Raw genomic sequence first — 23,055 nt, forward strand, 5'->3', positions numbered from 1 at the left:
ATTTTTCACCCTACACACACAAACCAACAAAAATCCATTGATAACAAACTTATAGGTAGGCAAAGTAAGAAAAATGCTGCTTGAGAATTTATTAGTTTGAATTAAGGCTATTTACTTTGTGTATCTGTACATGTGATGTTGACAATTTGTGTTAATGATTATAAAGCTTTAACTCTTTGAATCTCAATGTCTGTTGCCATTAAATAATCAGTGGGACCCCCCATTGATCCCTTAATTTATTGCAACTGTGACAAATTGATTAAAAATGCTTAACTCATAATTTTGAACACCTGTGAAAACAAACTGATAACTGAAATAAACATCTATATTATCCATCACTTATATATAATTTAATTCTACCAAGCCTATTTACAGGTAAAAGTGGGGTACTATTAGAAAAGGATTTCAAAGAGATGATGAAAGAGTGTAAGGGATTAAACTGTAACAAACTTTAAGACTAGAGGACGTTCATCTAGACCAGGGGTGGGCAAACTATGGCCCGCGGGACCTTCCTGCCCAGCCCCTGAGCTCCTGGCCATGGAGTGTTGCCCCTGGCCCCTCCCCCACAGCCATGCCCACCTCCCAGGCTTTCAAATATGCTGTCCTGCCGCTATGAGCGACCTTGTAAGGGGATGGGGGGGGGCAGGAGGTCCCGGGGGGCAGTTGGATGGGGCGGAGGTTTGGGGGGGGCAGTCAGGAGACAGGGAGTGGGGGGGGTTGGATGGGGAATGGGGTCCTAAGGAGGCAGTTAGGAACAGGGGTCCTGGAAGGGGGTGGTCAGGGGACAAGGAGTGGGGGAGTGATGGATGGATTGTGGGTCCCAGGGGGCCTGTCGGGAGTGGGGGTGTGGATAGGGGTCAGGGGACAGGGAGGGTTGGATGGGTCGGGAGTTCTGAGGGGGCAATCAGGGGGTGGATGGGGGCAGGGGCCAAGCTGTTTGGGGAAGCACAGCCTTCCCTACCCGGCCCTCCATACTGTTTTGCAACCCCGATGTGGCCCTCTGGAAAATTTGCCCACCCCGATCTAGACATTTAGAAGGAATTAAAAACAGACAAACAAAACAAAACCCTAAGCATCAGAGCTACTAACAAAAATATTTAATTGATTCTTTTAAAAGAGCCATGTCCTGGAAGAGACACACATCTTTGAACAGGTGCTAAGACTGATCCCCAAAATTACAGAACATGGACCCTTAGTCCCTTTACCAGGAAAACAGAGAAAACCATTACAGGAAAACTATAAACAGCTGGATGAATACAATATAATAGGGACAAGCTAGTCCAACTCCTTGGAGGACAACTCATATGTCTCTACCTTAAAATACTTTGAAAAAGTTAATAAAATTGTAGAGACAGAATCACTGGCTATGGTTTATCTCTTCAAAAGTCTTTGGACAAAGTATCTGAGGGCTAACTTTCATAGGGTGAAGTCCTGTCATGATCTAAAACTAGTTGACAGAGGTAAAGTAGGAATAACATTTTGTCTTTTCAGAGTAGAAATGTTTAATAAGCAGCTTCCGAAGAGATCAGTATGACTGAATATATTTACAACTCCAAAGAGGAGGCTGAAGTGAAAAAAATTGCTAATGGTACATAATTAATTGTGTGTGTGTGTGTGTGTGTGTGTGTGTGTGTGTGTGTGTAAAACAAGGACCAGCTGTAAGAAACTGAAATTACAAGGAAACTACCTAGTGCTATTTCATAACTTAGTAATGTCAGGTAAGTGACAAGGAATTTATGCCCTCCTTTGACACATCTGGAATTAACCACGGTGGGAGAAAAGATAAATAAACAGATAAACCACCAATCTATTCCTATATAGTAATTTTGCAGTGACTCTTTTTTTTTTACTCTAAGTGGGGCCATACAAAATCTACATGAATAGGTTTTGATAAATTTTGCTACCCCTTCTCTTCAGAGAATGTATACAAATAGAGCAGTACTTCTCAAATGGGTTAATCACTGGAAACCAGGAAGCTGTTTTTTCCCATGACATTTGTTTAGTGTGGCTCTTAACTCAAAATCTGAGATTCGAGGTGTAATCCTTAAGGGTGAATAGTCCCTCAACTCGTATGGTATCTTTTGCTGTTTGCTGACTGGATAAGCACAATAATCAAGTTTCCAGCGTGAATAGCTCCAGAAAATGAATCTTAAAATTGTTTTCCTAGAGTCTGAGTGTGTGTGCGTGCGCTTAAACCAGATTGCCTAAATACTTAGGGAAAGTGAATGCAATGCGTGTGAACAAGGCCACCTTGAAATTATTTAAAGATTCTAATGAATACTTGTGGAAAACATTTTTTTTTAAAATAGTATTTGCCCAGCACTAATAAGTCCTTTAAATCAAGTCCTGTGATTTATTCTACGGACAAAACTCCCAATGGCATTTTATCTCCTGAATAAGGACAGCTAGCTTTCCTTTCGTGGTAGCGGAATTTGCAATTCAGCCTGTGTCTATTCCTCATTCTAGCCCCACACCCACTCTAGACACAGAACTGTTCACCACCCACTTGTCTGCATCGGGTGAAATCTGAAATGTTATGCACACACAGAGCTCTGAGCGATGTCGCTTTCTCTTTTCTTTCCTGCTGCTAAGATAAAACACAGCAAACTGCGAGAAAATCCCTTCAGAAACGGAAGCACTTAAGATTTCTAAACCAGGTGTAACCCTCCAGGCCGATCTTCGACGCAGGGCTTGGCGGTTTGCCCCTGCCGGCTGTTCTGAACTGAAGTTGAAGATAGAAATTCGTAATACAATTTCCAGTGCCTGGACATGACGTCTTCTTGCAATAAGTGGAAAAACCACTAGAGGTGAATATCTGATAATCTCTCGCCCTCAGCCCCAGCAAATTAAATGCTGAAGTCAAACAGCAACGTGTGGAGAAAGCCCTGCCCTTAATTGTACCTATTTCATTGAAGCAATCGGGGGCTCTTTTCGTTCGTGTACCCTCTTTCCCCGGTACTTGGCTAAATGCATAGGTTTTCTTTCTCGAGTTAAAAAGGTTTATTGTTCCTCATGTGCTCACTGAATAAAGACCGAGGTCCCTCCTGCCAATTTGGTGGCGTTTGCAAATCTCCAGCCGCCTTGCTGCCTTTAGGAGAGAAAAGAAAGCCAGATGGCATCGTTATAGGTGCTGTAGGTCTCTCCCTTGTAAAATGAGATCGGGCTGCAAAACAAGAAATCTACAGGGCAGGAGAACGGGGGCTTCATGCCCACAATTAGCAGAACCAGACCTGATCGTCCTACGTCGGGCGGGGGGAGTTTTGCTAGGCTCTGGCGGTACGTGTAAGTGCTTCGCTTTTCCTGGATATTTTTTCCTGGGTCTGGGAGTTAGCGAAAACTGACCCTGTACTAACGCAGAGAAGCTCCCGCTGGGTAGCGTGAAAGAGACGAAATCACCACTGCCGGTCGCCTGCAATCGTGATCCCACCATTCCAACGGGCAGGCTGCGCTCCAAGCAGAGACTGTGCGCTGCAAAGGAAGCGCCTCCGCGAGAGGAGTTGTAACTACCTCCTCCTCCTCCTCCTCCTCCCCTGTCTCTTACGCACTCGCACCTTCTCCCCCACTGCACTTATAAAGGGGAATCAGCTGGCCCTGGCTAATGGGGAGGAACCGGGCAGATCCCTTTCTCCGGGCGAGTTTGCCCAGAGGAGAAGAAAAAGGGAAAGTTCGTGTAAAAAAAAAAAAAAAAAAAAAAAAAAAACCTACCCCCGCCCCCAAGTCTGGACCGAGCAGACTGGAGCAGTCCTGAAGTGCATGCTCGGGGATGGCGGGTTTAGGCTAAACCCGTGGCGGGAGGTCGGAGGAGAGCCACGCAGGCTGCCGGGCTGGGCACAGCGGGGATCGCACGCACGCACGGCTTCCCCACACCCTGGCTCTCCCCTTCAGTGAGCGACATGCCCTGTGCGTGCGCGTGTGCCTACTGGAGGGAGGGAGAGAGGGAGCCAGGCGCAGGCGCACCGCGCGCCCGTCTGCAGCCCGGGCGCTCTCAGTGCAGATCCCGGGGAGTTGATGGCAGCAGCGCGGTGCAGCCCCCCGGCGGAGAGCGGTGCGCGGCGGAGCCCTGAGCCCAAAATGTGCGGGGAGGAAGACAGCGGCTGCAGCAGCTCCGGGAGCCCGAGGGACGGGGCCGGGCACCCGCTGGTTACCCAGCTCTCCTGACCTGCATACCCCCTCCCCACACATCGCTCCCCCAAAGAATGTCAGCCAAGTCCAAGGGGACCCCCGCCTCCTCCTCGCCACCCGAGGGGCCGCCCGCAGCCTCCAAAGCCAAGGTGAAGGAACAGATCAAGATCATCGTGGAGGATCTGGAATTAGTCCTGGGGGACCTGAAAGACGTGGCCAAGGAACTCAAGGAGGTGAGCGGCGGCTGGGGTGTGCGCTGCACCGGAGAGGCGTGGGGCCAGCCCCCCCGTTTCCGATAGGGAGGACAGACTTGCCGACTCTTTCGGAGGCGGAGGGCGCCCCGCGAGCAGCTCACGGGGGTGGGCACAGGCTGGTTACACTTTTATCTTTGCCAAGGGGAAATCAACTAGTGTCTCGTCCCTGCGCGCGAGGGTGCAGAAAGCCGGGCAGCCCCTGGTGGAGGTGGCTGGCTCGGTGTGTCCCAGTCCGACGATCCCCGGGCTCTCCAGAGTGCGGTGGAGACGGGAAGGCGCGGAAAAGGCGCGGTTGTTTTTGTGAATGATGAATTCAAGGGAAATCTCTATCTGGAGTGGGGTTTGCCACCCAGCAGTGGCTGAGAGCGGGGCTCTGAGGCACTTGCGTCCAGGGGTCTCCATCACACCCCCTGCCGCGCTCACCGGTTTTCTGTGTGTTTCTGGGGAGGGGGGATTATGACTCTCCAGCCCTTTAAAGCAAAGGGGTCTGTAGCTATTTCCAGCCCCCGCCTCCATCCCTGGGGATTCAGATTTACCTTTAGCTATTCTGCGAGGGAGAGGCTTGTGTCCGTCTCTGAGCTGACGTGCCACTTGCGCCCTGACTCCCGGCGTGGTGGTTGTTGTGCCTGGCTGTGGCGGATGCTATGTTCAGGAGATGGGGAGGACTGTTGAACTTATTACAGCTCCTGCCTTGGGGAAGTGGTCTTCGCTGCACCGGGGTACTGGGCATCTCCGTGGGGGAAAAAGGTTCCCTCTAGCTCCAACGTTAATTTTGCAGTCGTAACCCTGTATTCATCCCGGAGCTGCCTGACTCTCATTACTCCGGCTGCTGGAAGATGGGGACAGGGAACGGGGGGCTCCCTCAGTTATAAATCTCCTGGAGGCTTTCCCAGTTATTGGGGAAAGGGAAAGGACAAGTCTCTAGCGATCCTGCTAACATTTATAAAGGTCATTGTAGCAAAGTCTGCATTTTCCTTCTCAGACTTGTATCACAATCACGAGATGTACATTAGGCAAAATATCTCTTGTTTTTTAGATATCTGGGAATCCATTGTAATGTTTCTCTGGTCAGGGACAAGTGTCAGCTCCTGTAGGTTAATCTGCAGACAGAATGTAATGACCGCGGAGATGTTCTTAAGTATCAAAATACTGTAGCTAAAATAACATAACTTGGCTGTCCTTTTTGGAGCTTGCCCCACATCTTGATTTTGCTACACAACTGGTCGGCAGATGGTTGGATTGGATTATGCATTGAAATTCAAGTCCAAAGTTTGTGTGCATTGCTGTAATCCTTTATTTGACATTTGTATTAGGCTGTGCTTTTTTTTGCTCTCAAACATTAGTTTTCTATTTTAACAATATTTTCCAACAAGTTTAGTCAACAGTCTTCAGAGGCAGTTTTTGATTCAGTGGTGTGTTAACATTTAGATTATATAAATATATGTCCACTAATAACAGATGCAATCTCTATATGAGCATGATTGTAATAATCACAATCCAAGATTTTTCACTCTTTCTAGAAGATGTCTGTAATTTTCCATTGATGTGCTACCTGTCCTCTGTTTTGTATTCTTTGTAGATGTTTTAAAAACAGAAAAATGGTTCTTGTTCTTACTTGAATAGCAGTTCTTCCAACATTTAAAAATGTTGCTAGAATAAATTGGCTTCTGTTGCTGCACTAGTACATGTTGTTCAGAACCTACCTTGGGTTCTGCCCCACGAATGTAAATCATTCTGTACATATAATCAGACTCCTGGCTTTCCTCTAGTAAGCAAACAAGATCTCTGTAGTTGGAGGTCAAGTGTCGTCATTTACTATGGCATGTTTCATCTAAGCAGATATGTCTGTTCTGGCTGACTGCATCTTTGAGAGAGAGAACTGGGTTTACCTGTGCCTTATGGGAGGGGGAATGGCTTGTTTGGAACTTCTTTTCCCAGTTAGAAGTGAAACCAAAAGTCTAAAATTCCAGTACTTTTTGGCTGTAACTTGAAAGCTGTGTGCGTGAAAAGGAAGCACTGTTAAAGAGTGGATAGTTTGAGAATATACAAACACCTCTTCTTATAACAATGTTTCTTAATCAGTGCTCCAAAGCTATGCTAAAACCTGTGAATAATAATTTAAGTAACTTTTTTGTAAAGAGCCATCATTATACCACAGTGTACCGACAAATAAGTGTTGCATATGAAATTATCTATAATATCCTCTTAAAACATTGGCTTCATAAAAGTTAAATACATCTTGCACTGTAGCTATTTTGAGAAAAGTCTGTGGAAGTTTGCTATGTGACTGCGACATCTATAGTATAGGCTAAATCCACCCAAGAATTCTCAACATATCCTGTAATGTACTTTATTTGAACAGGGAGTAAATTAAGAATCTGGCTTTGCAGAGTCTCTATATAGGTTGTGTATAGATATTGCTGTGCATTTGGAAGGACTTTGAAGCATCGTGCATTAAATAAAACTCCAGGCAGTTTATTATTGTATACTAAATATAGACTATCAGACATAAAATGCTGGTTTTATAGGCAGTGAAATGTTGACTGTGAATTAGTAAACAGTTTTCACAATTTCAAAGCATGATAAATATTAAAACCAAGTACATTTCGTTGTGGAACCTGGCAGGGCTATAAACTGTAAGACAAATCTTTTCTTTTTCTATTTGCATTCTAAATCAAATTCACAATGTTCTTTTGGAAATGTTTTGGCTAGCCTCCATCTTTACTGCATGTGTGCCACAGTTAGACTCTTTTATATAGTGCTTTTCTTGTGGTGTTAATGTTCCTCTTCATACTGTGGCTCACTCCTGAAAAAGAGATTCATCCTGGTAGTCTGAGAATTTGCCTTCTACTCTACTCTATTTTTGCTTTTATTTTTAAGAAAAATTGCACACCATATTGCGATAGGTCAGATCTCTTTTGTACTTTTATGGAAATCTGCAACTGCTAAATTGACAAACACAGCTTTTGTTTCTGGCTCAAACATTTGTTTAGGATTGGGATCTTTTATGATATAATTTTTTAAATGGTAGCTGTTAGCTGCATGCATAATTAATGCATTGTTGAGTTGAAAGATGCAGTGCTTCAGAAGTGAACTCTCTCAAAATAATGGGTATGGAGAGTGGATGTAATTACTCCTGTATCCTAGAGTTACATTTGGTTGTGCAGTATTCCACTTAAATTAACTTCTCCCATCTGTTCTTTGCCCTACATGTTTCCTACTGGTCACTTCAGTAGCTATGGCCTTGAAGGTCAGAGAAAGAGGAGGACTCCTGTTGCATTCCAAGGTAGCAACAAGTACAATGATAGTAATGTCCAGTAGTACCGCTTTCTAAATAGCTCTGCATTTACAGAATAATGGTCCTGTATTTAATCAGAACCAAATAGCCTGCAGTTGGTCTCTCTCTCTTTTTAGAAAAGGTTGATTTTAAACATAAAAGTAGGGCCAAAACTATCTGATGTGACCTGTTAGCCTTCTGTATCCTCTACAGATCCTTCCATATGAAATCTTGAGAGCCCAACTGCTTGAGACAGCTTTACATGTTTATCTGGGTAAGGAACACATTTGAGAGAGATACTCCAGTGAATTAAGAAACAGGCAAAACCTTGCTTAACTTTAATTTATTTCAGTGAAATCCAGATACACAAGTCTTGAAGATATTAAAATTCCTTTCAAAACAGAAGACAAAATTACACCATCTGTTGTAATGGAGTCACTGTGGCTCTGAAGTTAAACTTTATATAATTTACCATGATATATTGGTAAATTTAGGCTAAGGCAGCCGCAAAAGACTTAGGAGAGTGAAGGAGTGACTGGGAGACTTGTTAGGATGGAATAGTATGAGAGACAGTTCTGAGTTGCAGCTGATGTATGTCTAGTCCTTCCACGGGTGCAATTGACTTACTATAAACAGCCATCCTTGTGTTGTTGCTAGAAGAAAAAACTATTATGGGTGTATGTTAATTGCAGCATGTCTTGTACTGGAAGAACGTGCTGTTTAAACTGAGCTGTATGGTTTCTGTTTATTTAATTTTTTTTTTTGGCCCCTTCAGAATATTCACCAACCACCACAAGAGTATGCCCTAATGTAGTCCATTTCCAAAAGTTGCCCATCCAGAGTACTGGATGTCAGTCTTTTTTTAAAGATTTTTAGCACTGGTTCTTATTCTGCTGATGGAATTTGTCTATTTTCCTGTGAAGCACTTAGATGTTAAGGTGATGGTACTATAAGAATCCATAAGACAATATGTGTTAACTAAATTTCTGTCCTCTTGTTTAAAAACTATCAGGGATTATTTCCTTTCTGTTTGGTACTTGTGGACATAGAATGCACACTGTAGCCCAAATGCTGCATTCTCTGTGAGTTCAGTGGGGAAGGAAGGGTTTATCTTGTATCTGTAATATAGTGTCATGGTTATTTTAAAGGCTCCCCCCTCCTGTGTTGATTGCATTAGGGAAATCTCAAATATTGAATCATTTGGTAAATACTTTTATAGAGATGGAAAAACTCATCAACCAGAACAGATTCCTGAAAGTAATTTGTAAAACATTTGCAGAGCTTTTAATTGGCGAATGGATGTGCTTCAGCCTTTTATCAAAAGGAAGCAGCTGTTGTAGCCATTGTCAGTGTTCAGTGCAATCCAAAATGGAGGTGTGTGTCTCGCATGAGAAACATAAGCCCTAGTGGCCACTGTTTGAACATGGTGGTTCCTAAGATTGGAATTTACAATATTGTTCAGGTGACTGACTCTCATCAGAAATTATGGTTATAGGACTGAATCAACCCCCGCCCCCTAAATTCCCTGGAAATCTTGGAAAATCCTAATTCATGCATCAAAAGAAATCCTGTCTTCCCCAGTTCCACCTCCCCCATTCTGAGTCCTCCCAAAGAGCTCTGTGTTTTGGGTAACTAAAGAATGAATAAATAATTCTTTCCACCCCTTTCCACAATGTTCAATTTTAATGAAGTTATCAGATAGGAAACTCAGGAGTGAACTGAGCAACAGATAATGTGCTCCAGGCGATGGTAAAGTTAATAGATAAAACAAATGGCCCGATTCATTACTGAGGAGGCTGCTCTTCTCCTACAGTAAGGTCGGTGTGCAGTTCTTGTGGGTGAAATAAGCATGTTTATATGGAATATTCCATATTCACCATCTTTAGGATAGATGTGCACAGACATATCATAGCTCCACTCCCAAGAGTCTGTTTCTTAGCTCATGACTATTGTGCACAGCTGGTACTCTAGCTAAGGGAAGATACAGTCCTTCAGGTCAGATCCTGAAATAACAAGCAATGTGCAGCAGCAGACTATTTACAGAGACTCCCCCTCTAGGAGATGGAAGAATGATTGTTGTCTCTCTAATCCTATCGTTCATTCACATCCCTGATGTGTAGGCAGCGACGCCCTCACTGTATTATGGAATGACATTCCAGCATACAGAGGTCATAGTCGAGGCATGATCAGATGCAACTGCTACAATGGGATTTGGAGAGAAGGGTTCCTTAATCCCCAGCCCTCCACCACTGTTAATATATCATTGGTAGACATGCTCTGAATGGTAGAGTAGCCCATATATCCAGGTCTGATTGATGGAGTGGAAGACTGACGTGCAGCACTGTGTGTTCCTTAGATAGACTGAAGCCTTCATGTGTGTTGCACTGGAGTGGCCAGGAATAGTGTTTTGTGTAGGCATGAAGGCCCAGATGTCTTGTGACTGGTTGCTTACACATCTGGATTATATGCTCCAAGATTTGCCATTTTTGCCAGGAGTACACTTCTCCCTCTGATTTCCCCATCCCATTTCCTTGATGAGATATGCAGCTGCTGTCTTTGCCTTCACTTTTGTAATGAGTGCAGAGTATGATTCACTATGTATTCGAAGCACTGCATAGCTTCTTCACTTGTGATCTGTTCAGTGGTAACAAAAAGGGCCATAAATAGTTAACTGAATCATAGCTTTGTTACTCCTTTCATAGCTTAGAGTATATAAAGTATTTATAAATTTAAAATATTACAAAAGTACAAATGTATTAAAGTAAAATTCTTACAGATGTTCAGTAAATAGCTACAAAGCTCATATGTGGCCCTGAACCTCTGATGCTTAGTTTAGGATTATCAGGGACACATTAAATGCTGATGTGATGCTGGAGGAAATTGCTTTGCATCTAACTGGAATCAAGTTGCCATAAGTTAGCAACTCCTTTCATTTTTGTACAATATACAGTTAATAGAAAACCAATATATGCACACGGCACTATTTATTAACATCATGTGGCTTGACAGAAGGAAGTATTCTGTCAAATTTATGCTAGCTATTTTGTTTTCAGCTACATTCATTCTGTTTGTGAAATACTAAGTTACTTGAAAGTACAATATATTGTAAAACCATGAACTAAATGGAGCATATATAAATTTGATTTTCAAATAAAAATAGTACCACAGTTAGAATAAGTATTAAAATGTATGCTTGTATGAACTTCAGGCAATCTAGATGCTTTTGACAGTGATCAGAAAACAAACAATAGTATAGCAAAAGCATGAATCTGTTCTTGGAAGTTTTGCCATTGACTTCAGTGGGAAAAGACTGGGTTCTTAACTCAGATACATTTTTAAGATTTCAGAAAGTTATGGCTGTTTAGTGTGTATGTGAATATTTATAGATGCATAGATTATAAGGTGAGAAGAGACCATTATGATCAAGTCTGATCTCCTATGTAACACAGGCCATAGGACTTCAGTGAACTAATTCCTATATGAACTAGAGCCTATCTTTAAAAAAAAAAAAATAAAAATCTTGATTTAAAAATGTCCAGTGATGGAGAATCCCCCACGAAACCTTGGTAAGTTGATTCAGTGGCTAGTTATCCTCATTCTTAAAAAAATATAGTCTTAATTTGTCTAGGTTCAACTTCCAGTGGTTGTGGATCTTGTCATACCTTTGTCTGCTAGACAGAAGAGCCCTCTGTTATCAAATTTCTGTTCCCCTATGGATGTACTTTTAGACTGTGAACAAGTCAGTCCTTAACCTTCTGTTTCATGAGCTAAAGAAATTGAGCTCCTGGTGTCTATCAGTGTAAGGCGTATTTTCCAATACTTTAATCATTCTTCAGTTTATCAACATCATTCTTGAATTGTGGACATCCGAACTGGACATAATATTCCAATAGTATATAGACCAGTGCCAAATACCGAGTTAATATAACCTCCGTCCTCCCACTCAAGATCCCCCTGTTTATACATTCAAAGTTTGTATTAACCCTTTTGGCCACAGCATTGCACTGGGACCTCATGCTTAGTTGATTATCTACTATGACCTTGAAGTCCTTTTCAGAGTCACTGCTTTCCAGGATAGAGTCCCCCACTCTGTAAGTATGGCCTACGTTCTTTGGTCTTAGATGCATACATTTACACTTAGCCAAGTTAAAAGGCATATGGTTTGCTTGCACCCAGGTTACCAAGCAATCCAGATCACTCTGAATCAGTAACCTGTCCCTCTTCATTATTTACAATTTATAATCATTTGACTTGTGTGTGTATGCACACACACACATAGTTTCCTTGGTACTGCACAATATTTTGATTAAGAAACTGGGGCAGTACAAAATCTGTGTGGGTGGGTAGACTGAGGACTGTCCTTGAAGTTGTCTCAGAAGTTTTTGCCAGTTTCCTCAGCTTTGGGCACATCTGTCTTAATGGAAGAAGGTTTCATAAGCCTATGAAAAAGTCAGTGAACACCAATTTTGTTAAACATAAACATGACAAATGCATAAATGACAAAATGCACTATGTAAAATCCTGTTCTTTCTCATTCAGTTATTATAATTAAAATTAAAAAAATAGGGGGTTTCAAAGCATGTAACTTTTTACATGCTTTGACAGAATTGAGAGATTTCCGTTAAATTAAAATTAAATTAAAAGCAAAACAAAACTTGAAAACCCTTTGTTTAGAAAACCTCCCCCTCCCCACAACCTCTCTTTGCACCTTTGTAAACCAAACACAGTAATACTGAGGCAATTTAGTAGAACCAGAAAGTGAAACTGACTTTAAAGAGGTGAAACTAACCAGACTAGTTTCCCTATCTCAGCAAAAGGAAGTGCAGAAAGCTAATAAGTAAAAATGGTGAAGTGTAAACACTTTTTTTAGTTATGAATATTATCTAATCTAGGCATTATACCTACTCTTCTCAATGGTATGTGAACTGTGTTATAGTTCAAAAATAAAGTAACATGCACCTTGTTGAAGCTTCCTTTTTTCACACATGCATAGAGATTATTAAAAATGATGATCATCATTATTGTGTGGGAAAGCTGAGTTGAAGATCTGGGTTTTGCATATTGTCCTGGCTCATGACTATTGTTAACTCTTGTAGAACAGTGTTCCAGAAGCTGTGGACTAGCCACAGAGATGTCTCTCTCTCCTGCTCTCATTAGTCCCACTTTTGATAGATCCAGTGGAAAACAGCTAATGTGGTTGGGCTTTATTTTCAGGGAGAAAGAGTCCCTGAAATAGCCCAGGCCCCATTTGTTGAAGGTGGTGTAGACTAAGATCGAGACTTAAATTTTAGCATAGTATTCGATGGATTGCTAGTGTACAAAGCACCAGTGTGATGTGCTTGTGACACTCTGTTTTGGTTAGTCAATGGGCTGCCATATCATGCACCAACTGGAGCATTTTCAGTGCCTGTAGTATCATTTCCAGCTTCAGTGCATTGTAATTATTGAGACTGGAGTTGCATGAATGATTGGGGCCAAGTCCTCATCTGACAAGATGGAGCATAATTTCCTGGCCTAGCATAGTTGGAAGGTATATTTTACAGATACTACTTGAGTAGCCATATGTAGCTATTACAGTTTAAATTGTCCTATAAATATGTATTTCTTTACAAATATAACATTCATCTGTAATCTAATTTTCTCATTATACTGACATTCATGGGAGCCTTTTCCTATTTCACCTTTTTTATAATGTTTGGAACTGTCAATTCCTGCAATGAAAAAGATGATTAAATTAAATGGTTTTTATTCTAGAAGTTTGCAGATTTATTGGAAATAACTCAGACTTGCAAATATTGGGTGAAGTTGTGGTTCGCTGTGCAAAGCCTGATTTATGATGATGCCCTTAGTACAGGGGGAAAAATAGAAGTGGTATAGGGAGGAAGCAGTCTTTTCGTGGCAATCCTGAGGAAAGGTGCGCGTTGCCTCTATAGCTAAACCATTGCTACATTAGCTCATAGGCTCTGTGGTGAAAGGCTGCAGCCTATTCCCCCTTCCCACATGCTTGTGACCAGTCTCTTGTTTGGTTATAAGTCATTGAGTCTCTAGCTATCCATGCATGCCATTCACAATGTCCTCTCCTATCATGCTCTCATTGTGAGAGCAACTGAAGAGTTTGTTTTAAGCGTGAAGGGGGCTGAAAAACGTCTGCTCAGACCCTTCCCACAGCCCCCAAAACAGTAGCAATTCTGCTGCATTTTATGTCCATTGCAGAGGGGGCTTGAGTCCATTGGTGTTTTGTTTTTGGTTTAATATTCTTAAACTAAAATAAACTGGAATAGTTAGCAGCAATCTCCTCCAGACAGAAGGAGGATATGTCAGTCCTCTCTTCTCCATAGATAATGGAACGTTCATATGTGTTTAAAGGTTAACACACTCATCCATTGTTTCTTGCAACATGTGCCACAGTGCATAATGGAGTTTGACAGCGCTGAAGGTTGAATCATTTCCAGAACTCATTGCAGATTAAGTTTGCTCAGTAATCAGAAGAATCCTTGTAATTTTAAAACATTGTTTTTACTGAAGCCTTTCTTGGGAACTTCTGCGTTAGGTCAATCTTGAATCACATTTGGTTTTTCTTTCTTCTCCCTGATGCGGTATACTCAGAAAGGAATTATGCCCTTTTCCCTGATGCATATTGAAAGCTAAGGGACAGATTAAGTTACCCTTAATTCATGTTGAGTTGTACTTTATATGACAAGTTATCCTCTGAAGTTAGAGGAATAAGGTACTACTCAGTGGGTGTAAAAGGTATCTGAAACTGTCCCAGTATTTATTATTGAGAACCAGCAATCCCAAGTTTGTGGGTCATGAACTGAATTATAGAAGGTTTGACCAAATGCATAGAATATTATATTTATATTTTCTAAATTATGATCGTACAGGAAATTATAAAATTTTAGCTGTCATTGCCAATACCATTGCACTAAAATAGAAAATTCATGTAATGTTCCTCCAAAGGGAATTAAAGTAAAAAATAAATATGAAAACATTAGCAAATGAACAACGTGGGACTGATTCTCATTACACTATCTCTATCCAAGTGCAACTCCACTATCTTCATTTATGTAAAGGGATGGAGAATCAGGTGTAGCGTCTTTTCTAATTCCAATATTAAGCAAAAGTAAAATGATTGACTCTTTTTTGCATACTATAATTTTTGAAGTGCTTGCTTCCATTTTATGCTTTCTTTCGTATCTTTTGTTGAAACTTAAGATGAGAACTAAATGGTTTTTAAAAATTAGTTCCCATGACTGTTTAGAGAACATTAAATAAGCACACAGAGTATTTCTAATGAGAAAGTGATACACTAGCTAAAAGAAATTGAAGATAAAATTGGCACAAGTACTTTTGTTATTAAATCAAATCTATTACATATTCAACAATAATGGTGTATTCTGAACATTAGCATTCCCAATAAACGTTTATCTTACCAAAACAAGCTTCAAAATTTTGGCATTAAAATCACAATAATAAACAGTTCCTAATTTCAAACCCAATAGTACATAGTGGATTTGAAAGTGAGATTTCCTGTCCTTAATACAGTACATAACACAGGCTTCTCTTTAGCACAAATATATGCTTTCCCCCTCCAAATTAAATTGTCATGACAAACACAATGAGATGCAATTACTCAAATGAACTTTGTGAACTATCCTGATTAGTTTTGTCCTTGACACTCCAATCTCTGCAGAACTTCCATGAGAAGAGAGATAAAAGCCTTAACTTTGAGTTACTCAGTTTTTGTTGATTCGTATTAACACTCCCAGTTCTGAAAACAGCTTTTCTTTTCTCTCTGCATTCTTTCCTCTCCATTTCCCCCTCTCCCCAAGTTCACTCCAGTATTCCTGTTTAATCTGGACTACAGTACTAATGGTTTTCAAGGCTTTTCTTTTTTGTCAGTTCACAATTTGATACATACATATTTTAAAGCATTAGTTTCTATGCTCGTAAAATCTGAATAAAAAATTCAATGCACAGATGGTATTTGTGCTGAGGTATTTCTGTGAAGTTAACCTTAGTAATGTGATGTCTCCTTCTCTTTCCCAATTTAGTAGTAACAGACTGGCATGGTGGCAGAGCACAGAGTTGTGTGTGTGATCATTACAAGATGAAAGCTTTTTCTCCTAGAGTTCATAAGAGGTTAAAGTAATATTATTTTCCAGGCTTTCCAATTCAGCATCCAAAAATATTATTTAAAATCCACTCCATTCTTCATCTAAAGACTGTGATGCTGCTGCCTTTAATAAATGGTGGTTGTTAGCTTCCAACTAAATGCTTTTCTTTTCTGTGGGCACTGTTGGTGATGATCATACAGTCTGCAAGAAATGTGTGTTATAAATGTGGTAGATAAACTCTCCTGGTACTGCTGTATGTGTGAGCTGAGGCAGGATGCTAGGCATAGAGGGTAGTTTCTCACTGCCAAAATTTAGATTTCTGTGTTCATGGACACTCTGAGGTACCTCACAGTTCAGAATAAGTAAGTGCACCTGTATCCCCCTCCTTGGTCCCTTGAGGGCACCCAAGTAAGAGTTTCCAGCTGGCACCTCTCTTGGGTGAAGACCCGAATCTCATTTCCTCCTAACTGGAGGTTTTAAGGCTGCACAGCTCCCTATATTACACGGTGATATTCCCAGCAAGCCAGACTGCCTAAACAGGTCTATGCCTGTGCTTTGCTTTCTCTCCGAAGGCTTTCACCTGTGTATTGTCTGCAGTTATAAGTCTGCAGTTACACAGCTTTTTGTAAGCAAGCACATTTATTCTTATAATAGCCTTACAGAGAAACACATTAAAACAATAAAAGAACCTAAACACAAGCTAAATATTTTACTAGAGGTCACTCCCATCTCCAACCTAGCATTCTGGTAGGTTTCAAAGTCCTTCAAAACCCACAGCTTGGTTTCCCCAGGGTTCATTTCCATCTTAGATCCAGAACCAGAAAGAAGGCTGGGCAGATCAGTTGTTTCTGTGGCTCAAGCCATTGATCTTGGCCTTCTGTAACAGGTAATCAGCAGAGAATAAACCTCTCCGTGTGCAGGCACCTTTGGGCTTTGAAGAGACAGCTTGGGCACGTGGTACAATTGATGCATCTGCAGTTCACGTGATTTCAACTGTGGCAGCTTGAACTGGCAGCATGGATTAGATTTCCCTCAGTGGAGGTAAAAATTAATGGGGATGGGTGATGGCCCCCCTTACCCTGCCCCTTCCTGAAATGTTAGGAGTTGGGGTAAGGTCCCTTTCTTGAGAATTTGACACCAACCCAACTTAACCAGAAAACTTTGCAGACACCTGGATATTCATACAAGGCCTGGTGGTTGCCTTATGTAGTGGCTCTGAATAGGCATGTGGCCTTGCTATCAGGCCAGTGCATTGCTGCAGGTCTGATTCTATGTAGTAATGTCAGATGGGTAAATTACACAACAAGAAGCGATAATGTAAGATACTGTGAATCATAGAATCAGAGTCTTGCAATGGAGAAGGCTTCCTAGGTATTGATAAAATTCATTTGGAATACCGTATGAAGTGTTGATTGCTGCCACCTGGTCATGGGCGAGATTTTATTGTGTTGGGAGGAAGGTTTTTATAGGACACCAAAACCAATACAACTTACATGTTCAGTTCTCGTGAAATGGAAGTTAGTGATGACCAGAGGCAGATTGCTGCACCAGAATGAAAAAACTGGTTTGTGTTAGCCTAATCTACTCTTTACATATTTTATTGTTGAAAAGCATTTTTTGTTTGAAACCTATTTAAAGAGGTTTTTTTACTTTAAAAATGAGAGCAGAGAACTAGGTGTAAAGAATGAAGTCATGCAAATATTGTTAAAAGTATTGAATATATCATAGCAAAAGTGATCCAGGAACTGAGTTTGAGACAGATTTGTCTCTGAGACTGAGTTGAGGGATACGATGAAATGAGATCAACCGAAAAAAAGGGCAGAAATGTTGGCTAGGATGATCTTTGCTCATTTGTAAATTGCATGGACTAGATCTTTAGCTGGTATAAAATGACATAATGATATTACAACTATGTCAGTTTAAAGCAGTGGAGGAGCTAGCCCTGGGTTCTTAAACAAAACTAGCCATTTTGGTCACTTCGTTCACATGAAATTGGTTGCTCGTAGTAAATCCATGGCCTGCCTAGATCTTCACACCAAAAATTGACCATCAATGCCTAGGTTTGAATCTATTAGCCACTGCAAACAGTCTAATACAGTTACCCTTTCTGTATATTAGGCTCTTACAGACAATGCTCAGTGTACAGGAGTTCTGGTATTCTGCCTTTGTTATACCATCCTTTATAACACTAACATTATGGGGCACCTAAGAAAGGTGGTCTGGCAGTGATGGAAGATCCAAATAAAAGTAAGAAACCCAACTGCATTTGGATATAGGGTGGCTATTGTATGGCATTTCATATCAAGCAACTCTTTCTCCTAATTCTCTTATCTCTAGTGAATAAGTGAATCATATTTGAATACCTATTACAGAATTACAAGTATTGTAGGTAGCATTTGTTGACAATGAAAAACCTGTCTGTAGCATACAGAATGAAGGCTATGAATTATTATCATTTATTTATTTCTGTGATGACTTGGCTAGCATCTTGAATAACAAATGCACTACTAGTGTCCTAAGGTTATTAAAAGGGAGTTTTGTCCCCCTTCCCTCCACCAACTACTTCTAGCAACATACCTGATATACAAGGATTTTTTCTCCATGACTTAATAGTCTGTCACAGAGCTGCATCTAGGTTAAGAATATAAATTATTTCTGAGATTCAACATTTAACAGACATCAGTCAACGAGGGACATAAAACAAAATGCTAAAGCCAAAACTGATTAGAAAACCCCACACTATCATTTCTAAGCAAGTTTCTTTTATGACATCTTCAGGAAAAATGAAGACAGCCTTGACTGATCTTTTATATTTTAAAGATCAAATACAGTTAATAACATGTTTATTATGAAGAGGAAGTGGGATCAATGCTTTGGCAGATGAATTACTCAGTCCAGAACCTACCACTGGCTTCTCAGATAGTTACTGTGAATTATAAATATGAAATGCTGTTCTTCTATGCATGGTTTCTTATTAAAAAGTAACTAAGTTGTCTGTTACATAAATGGTAATATACTACAATTAAATCTTAATCAACTGGCAATGACTACTACATTATGTGGTAATTAAATGTCCATTTTGAATAGTTTACTTAAATTGTTACCTTGTTTCTTGTACAGTAATTGTAGTCTTGCAACACCACAGTGACATTTTTTCTTTAAAGAACTTTGTTTTAGATCGGAAAAGTGAGCCATGATCATCAGAAGGCAAAAGAGTATGTATAATATTTCCCTTTCTTTTGAAACTGAGCAGTAGCAGATGTCCGGGCCTTGCAGGTCAGCTTCCCATTGGAGGAGAAATCAGTCCTCTGGAGTCTGTGTATATTCTTGGTATTAGCTGATTTTATTTACCCCTGTATACCAGTGCATGAGCAAAGGTGGTCGCAAACAACATGCAGGACAATCCCTTCTTCCAGGAATCTCAGCCCAGCTTCACTGCTCAGTTTCTTGGAAACAGCTCTGAGCTTTGTATGTGTGTTTCGAGAGATTGGCAGAGAATACTTGACCATGAAGAATAAGGGTGCGTGGGGGGTGAGATTTTCTTTGCTTTGGATTGGAATAAAGCCCCACCCCCACGCCCTTGGTTGCAAGCCACTAACTGAGAAACACTGGCCAAGTGACAACACTCTGGTTAAAAATCCAAGTAGTGCTTCTCAGAAAGGGCCCTCCCTTCACTTTTTATATGGCCCTCTGCTTGGTAGGAGGCTTAGTAAATTTTTCTAGCCCCGGGAAATGTTATATTAATGAACACAATTAAAAACGAGAGTGATGGTAGCTGAAGATTCTCACAAAAGATCATTTAAACTGCAATCTGAGTGTGAAGGAATAACATTACACATTTGTCTCTGCATGCTCAATAGCACTACTATGTAAATTAAGTAAAATAATGTTTTTGAGGAGTTCTGGGTTTTCTACTATAGCACTGCCATCCTTGTCAAAGAAATTCTGACCTGAGCATTGGCTACATGCACCAGACCATACCGAGTAACTCTTTGCAAGAGTAGAGGTTTTTTTTCTAATTTTATTTTCATTGTATTTCACAGGCAAATGTAATCTATTATTGGCAAGGCTGGTAGCACCACTTATTAAAATTGCCTCACACTTCCCATTTTAAGAGTCTGTGTTCAGTTGTTTATAACTTTGCCAAACTTTAACTGTCTAGGCTGAAATTTGCCATGCTGTTTCTTTTGGCCAAATTGTAAGTTTCTCTTGGAAAAATTGTGGTTTGCACATGCTCAGTAGAAACTTTTTAGATTTTAGTAGCTAAACTCTCCAAAGATTCCTCCTGCATTGAGCATGCTCCAACCCAGAGGTGAGCAGGAATCTCCCTGCACTTGTGGCTCTGGGTTGCTGCAGGCTCTGCTGGGTCTGGGTCCAGGTACTGGAGCTGAGAGCAGGGAGGCTTTCTGTCCTGTGCTGTTGATGAGACCAAGGCCCAGGCAGCATGGAGGAGGAACCTCCCTGATTTTAATGCAGAGGGGACAAAATCTGAACCTGCAGTAAGCTGGGGGTGGGTGCAGGAACTGGGACTGGAGATTGGCAGGAGGGAAAAGGGATACTGGGACTGGCCGGGTAAAGGGACTGGGACTGGGAGGTGTAGACGAGAGATTGGGGCAGTCTGGGCAAAGAGACTGAAAGCCATGATGGAGATTGGGACCCAGTAGGTAAGGGTGTGACTGACATTGTATGAAGCACTGTGGGAAACTGGGACTCGCTGTGCAAGGAAACCAGGACGGGGAGAAGGAGGTGAGGGGGGAGGGGGAGACAGATTTGATGAGGAACTGGGGCAAAACTGGGACAAGCTGGATAAAGAGATTGGGACAAGGATTTGTGTGTGTGAGACTGAGATTTGACAAGAAGCCTGGGGAACAAGACTGAAATTGAGAGCTAGTGGGAATGGGGAAAGCATGCATAGGGGTGGCAACAGAAGGCCAGGTTTGGGGGCAGGCAAAAATTGGATGAGGAGTTGGGAGTCAGAGTTGGGACTGGCAGGGCAGGTAGAACAGGGACAAGAAGCTTGGAGAGAAGCGTGGGTGGGGAGAACTGAGGAAGGGCTGGACAAGGGGACTGGGATGAGAACCTGAGGAGTGGAGACTGGGGCTTGCAAGGTGAGGAGAATGGGACTGGGATGAGAAGCCAGGGGTGGTGTGGGGACAGGAAAGAAGGAGTTAGGTTTGCAGGGAATGGGCAGGAGAGTATGTGCCCACTAGAGCATACTCCTCTCCAGAGCCTTGAATGGAACCAAGATCCTGTGTCTCATAATTCCTTTGTTTTCAGCAAATACCTATGTAATAAACTGGGAAAATGTCCCATTCCTTGAAATTCCGTATAGTGGTAGATTATCATCCTTTGGTATCAGTTACAAGTGGTGGAGGTCTGTGGTCCACCTAAAGGTTTGCACCCTGCTGATGACCCATGTACATGTCACTATGATGGAATTTGGTTTGTTTGTTTCTTTTTTAAAAGCTTAGGAAATGACACAAAAAGTACATTAAAATAATATTAAGATTGCACAGTCGTATACTCAAAAGTTAAGAAATGCCAGAATGAAAGCTGACTGTGTAACCTTAATTTGACTCACTTGTGTATATGTGCTATGATACAGTCTTTACATGATCTCACACAATTTTTTCTACAGGACTCCTGCCCCACTGAATGCACAGAATGGACCCACTCTGGGGATGAGTCAAGGCTGTGTATAGTGAAGCAGACTGTTGTCACTATGGGCCCATGTTTCATTTGTTGCAGAAGTTGGAAGGTGTATTGTGCTGGGAACAGGGGATTGCAGGAAGAGAAACGATGATCGTGTGGTTAAGGCAATTACATGCTACCCTGGGGAACTGGATTCTATCTCTCCCTCTGCGACAGAGTTCATATGTAATGCTGGACAAGTCATTTAAATCAGAGTTTTCACAGGTATTCACTATTTGTGTGTTCCTCATGTTCTCTGTCCCCAACTTGAGATCCTGGGTTCTGGTTTGCAGAAGTGCTGAGCATTTACAGCTGCAGCTGAAGTCCATGGGAACTGTTCTTTGAATATATTAAGTCCTGTAGAAGGATAAGTTTTCTGAAAAATCAGGGCCAAGGTATCTCATGTTGGACACTCAATATTAGTGGATACTTTTGGCCTTAATCTTTCTGTGCCTCAATTCCCTGGTGTAAAGTTGGGGATAATATCCTCTCACTTCGCAGGAGTGTTGTGAAAATACACTCAGATACTGTAGTGAAAAGTGCTATTGGAAAGCCCATGAGGAAATTAATCGTTCTTTTTTTAAAGCAGGGTTTGAATACATGCAGTAAAGAAGGCCTGCAGCCACATATTGAACAATGAGGATAAAACAAAATATTAAATTGCCACTCATAAAGTGAGTGCCATTTGATGCTGTGCATTGAATGAGGCGGCAGTTCTATTGAAAAATACATGTGATCATATTACTTAAGACTATCATAATGCATGCACAGAAGGGGAGTAAATTAAGGTTGCACAGGCTACCTTGATTCTGGCATTTCCTAATTTTTAAGTGATTGACTTTGCAACCTTAGCAAGTGTTGTTTTAATGTCATTTTGGTATGTGTAATATTGAATATAGTCCAATAAAGGTGAATCAGTTCTGCCAGGACACACAGAAAATGGATGAAATGAGGCTGATACAATTTAGCACAATCATTACCTGGCTTCTTTGTTTCTTCATAGAAAAGGAAAAATCTGAACTGACAACAATTAACAGTTGATTCACTATTTCACATATCACAACAATCAGTTTTAGCTAAAATAAAAATAAATACCATTCCTAGATGAAAAAGGGAAAGATGCTACCAGCTCTGTGATTGTAGTTTATTTGGAGATTTGGACCTCTGGTTTCAGTGTTATCCTTGATTTTTGGTCCCCATTCTGCAGTGCATTGCGCACGTTCAATGCCCTGTGCTCGTATGGGGCCACACACAGCAGGTGTCCACCCAATCATAATATACTGCAGGATCTGGACCTTATCAGTACATAATAAATATTTTCAGTAATGATACTTTAAAGGAGTTTAAGTTAAACCTTAATTTAAAAATATCTGGATTAAATTATGTTTCTATTACGAGGTATTGAAATGAGAGATCTCTGACCTAGAAACCTTTAAAAACTCAGTTGATGTAAACATTAGGTTTTTATTATTTTTATCTTATTTTGTCTCTTTGCTAATGAAGGATAGAAGTTCTTTTCATTAAAATGTAGTGATGCTTGTTAATCAAGGTGCACTGTCTGCTGAAATGTTGGCTTTTGATCATGAATCACATT

The 23,055-nt window shown here is 41.1% G+C and overlaps 1 protein-coding gene across 1 annotated transcript in view; it reads left to right on the forward strand.

Annotated features, from left to right (window-relative positions):
• Positions 1 to 3,237: 3,237 nt before the first annotated feature.
• Positions 3,238 to 23,055, forward strand: part of PRR16 (proline rich 16) — a 227,149-nt gene continuing 207,331 nt past the window's right edge. The window contains exon 1 of the mRNA XM_074953017.1: positions 3,238 to 4,355. Coding sequence (XP_074809118.1) covers positions 4,197 to 4,355 — 159 coding nt within the window. The 5' untranslated portion in view covers positions 3,238 to 4,196. The remainder of the gene's footprint in view (positions 4,356 to 23,055) is intronic.

This window comes from Natator depressus, chromosome 5, assembly GCF_965152275.1.
Source record: "Natator depressus isolate rNatDep1 chromosome 5, rNatDep2.hap1, whole genome shotgun sequence".
Taxonomy (NCBI): domain Eukaryota; kingdom Metazoa; phylum Chordata; order Testudines; family Cheloniidae; genus Natator; species Natator depressus.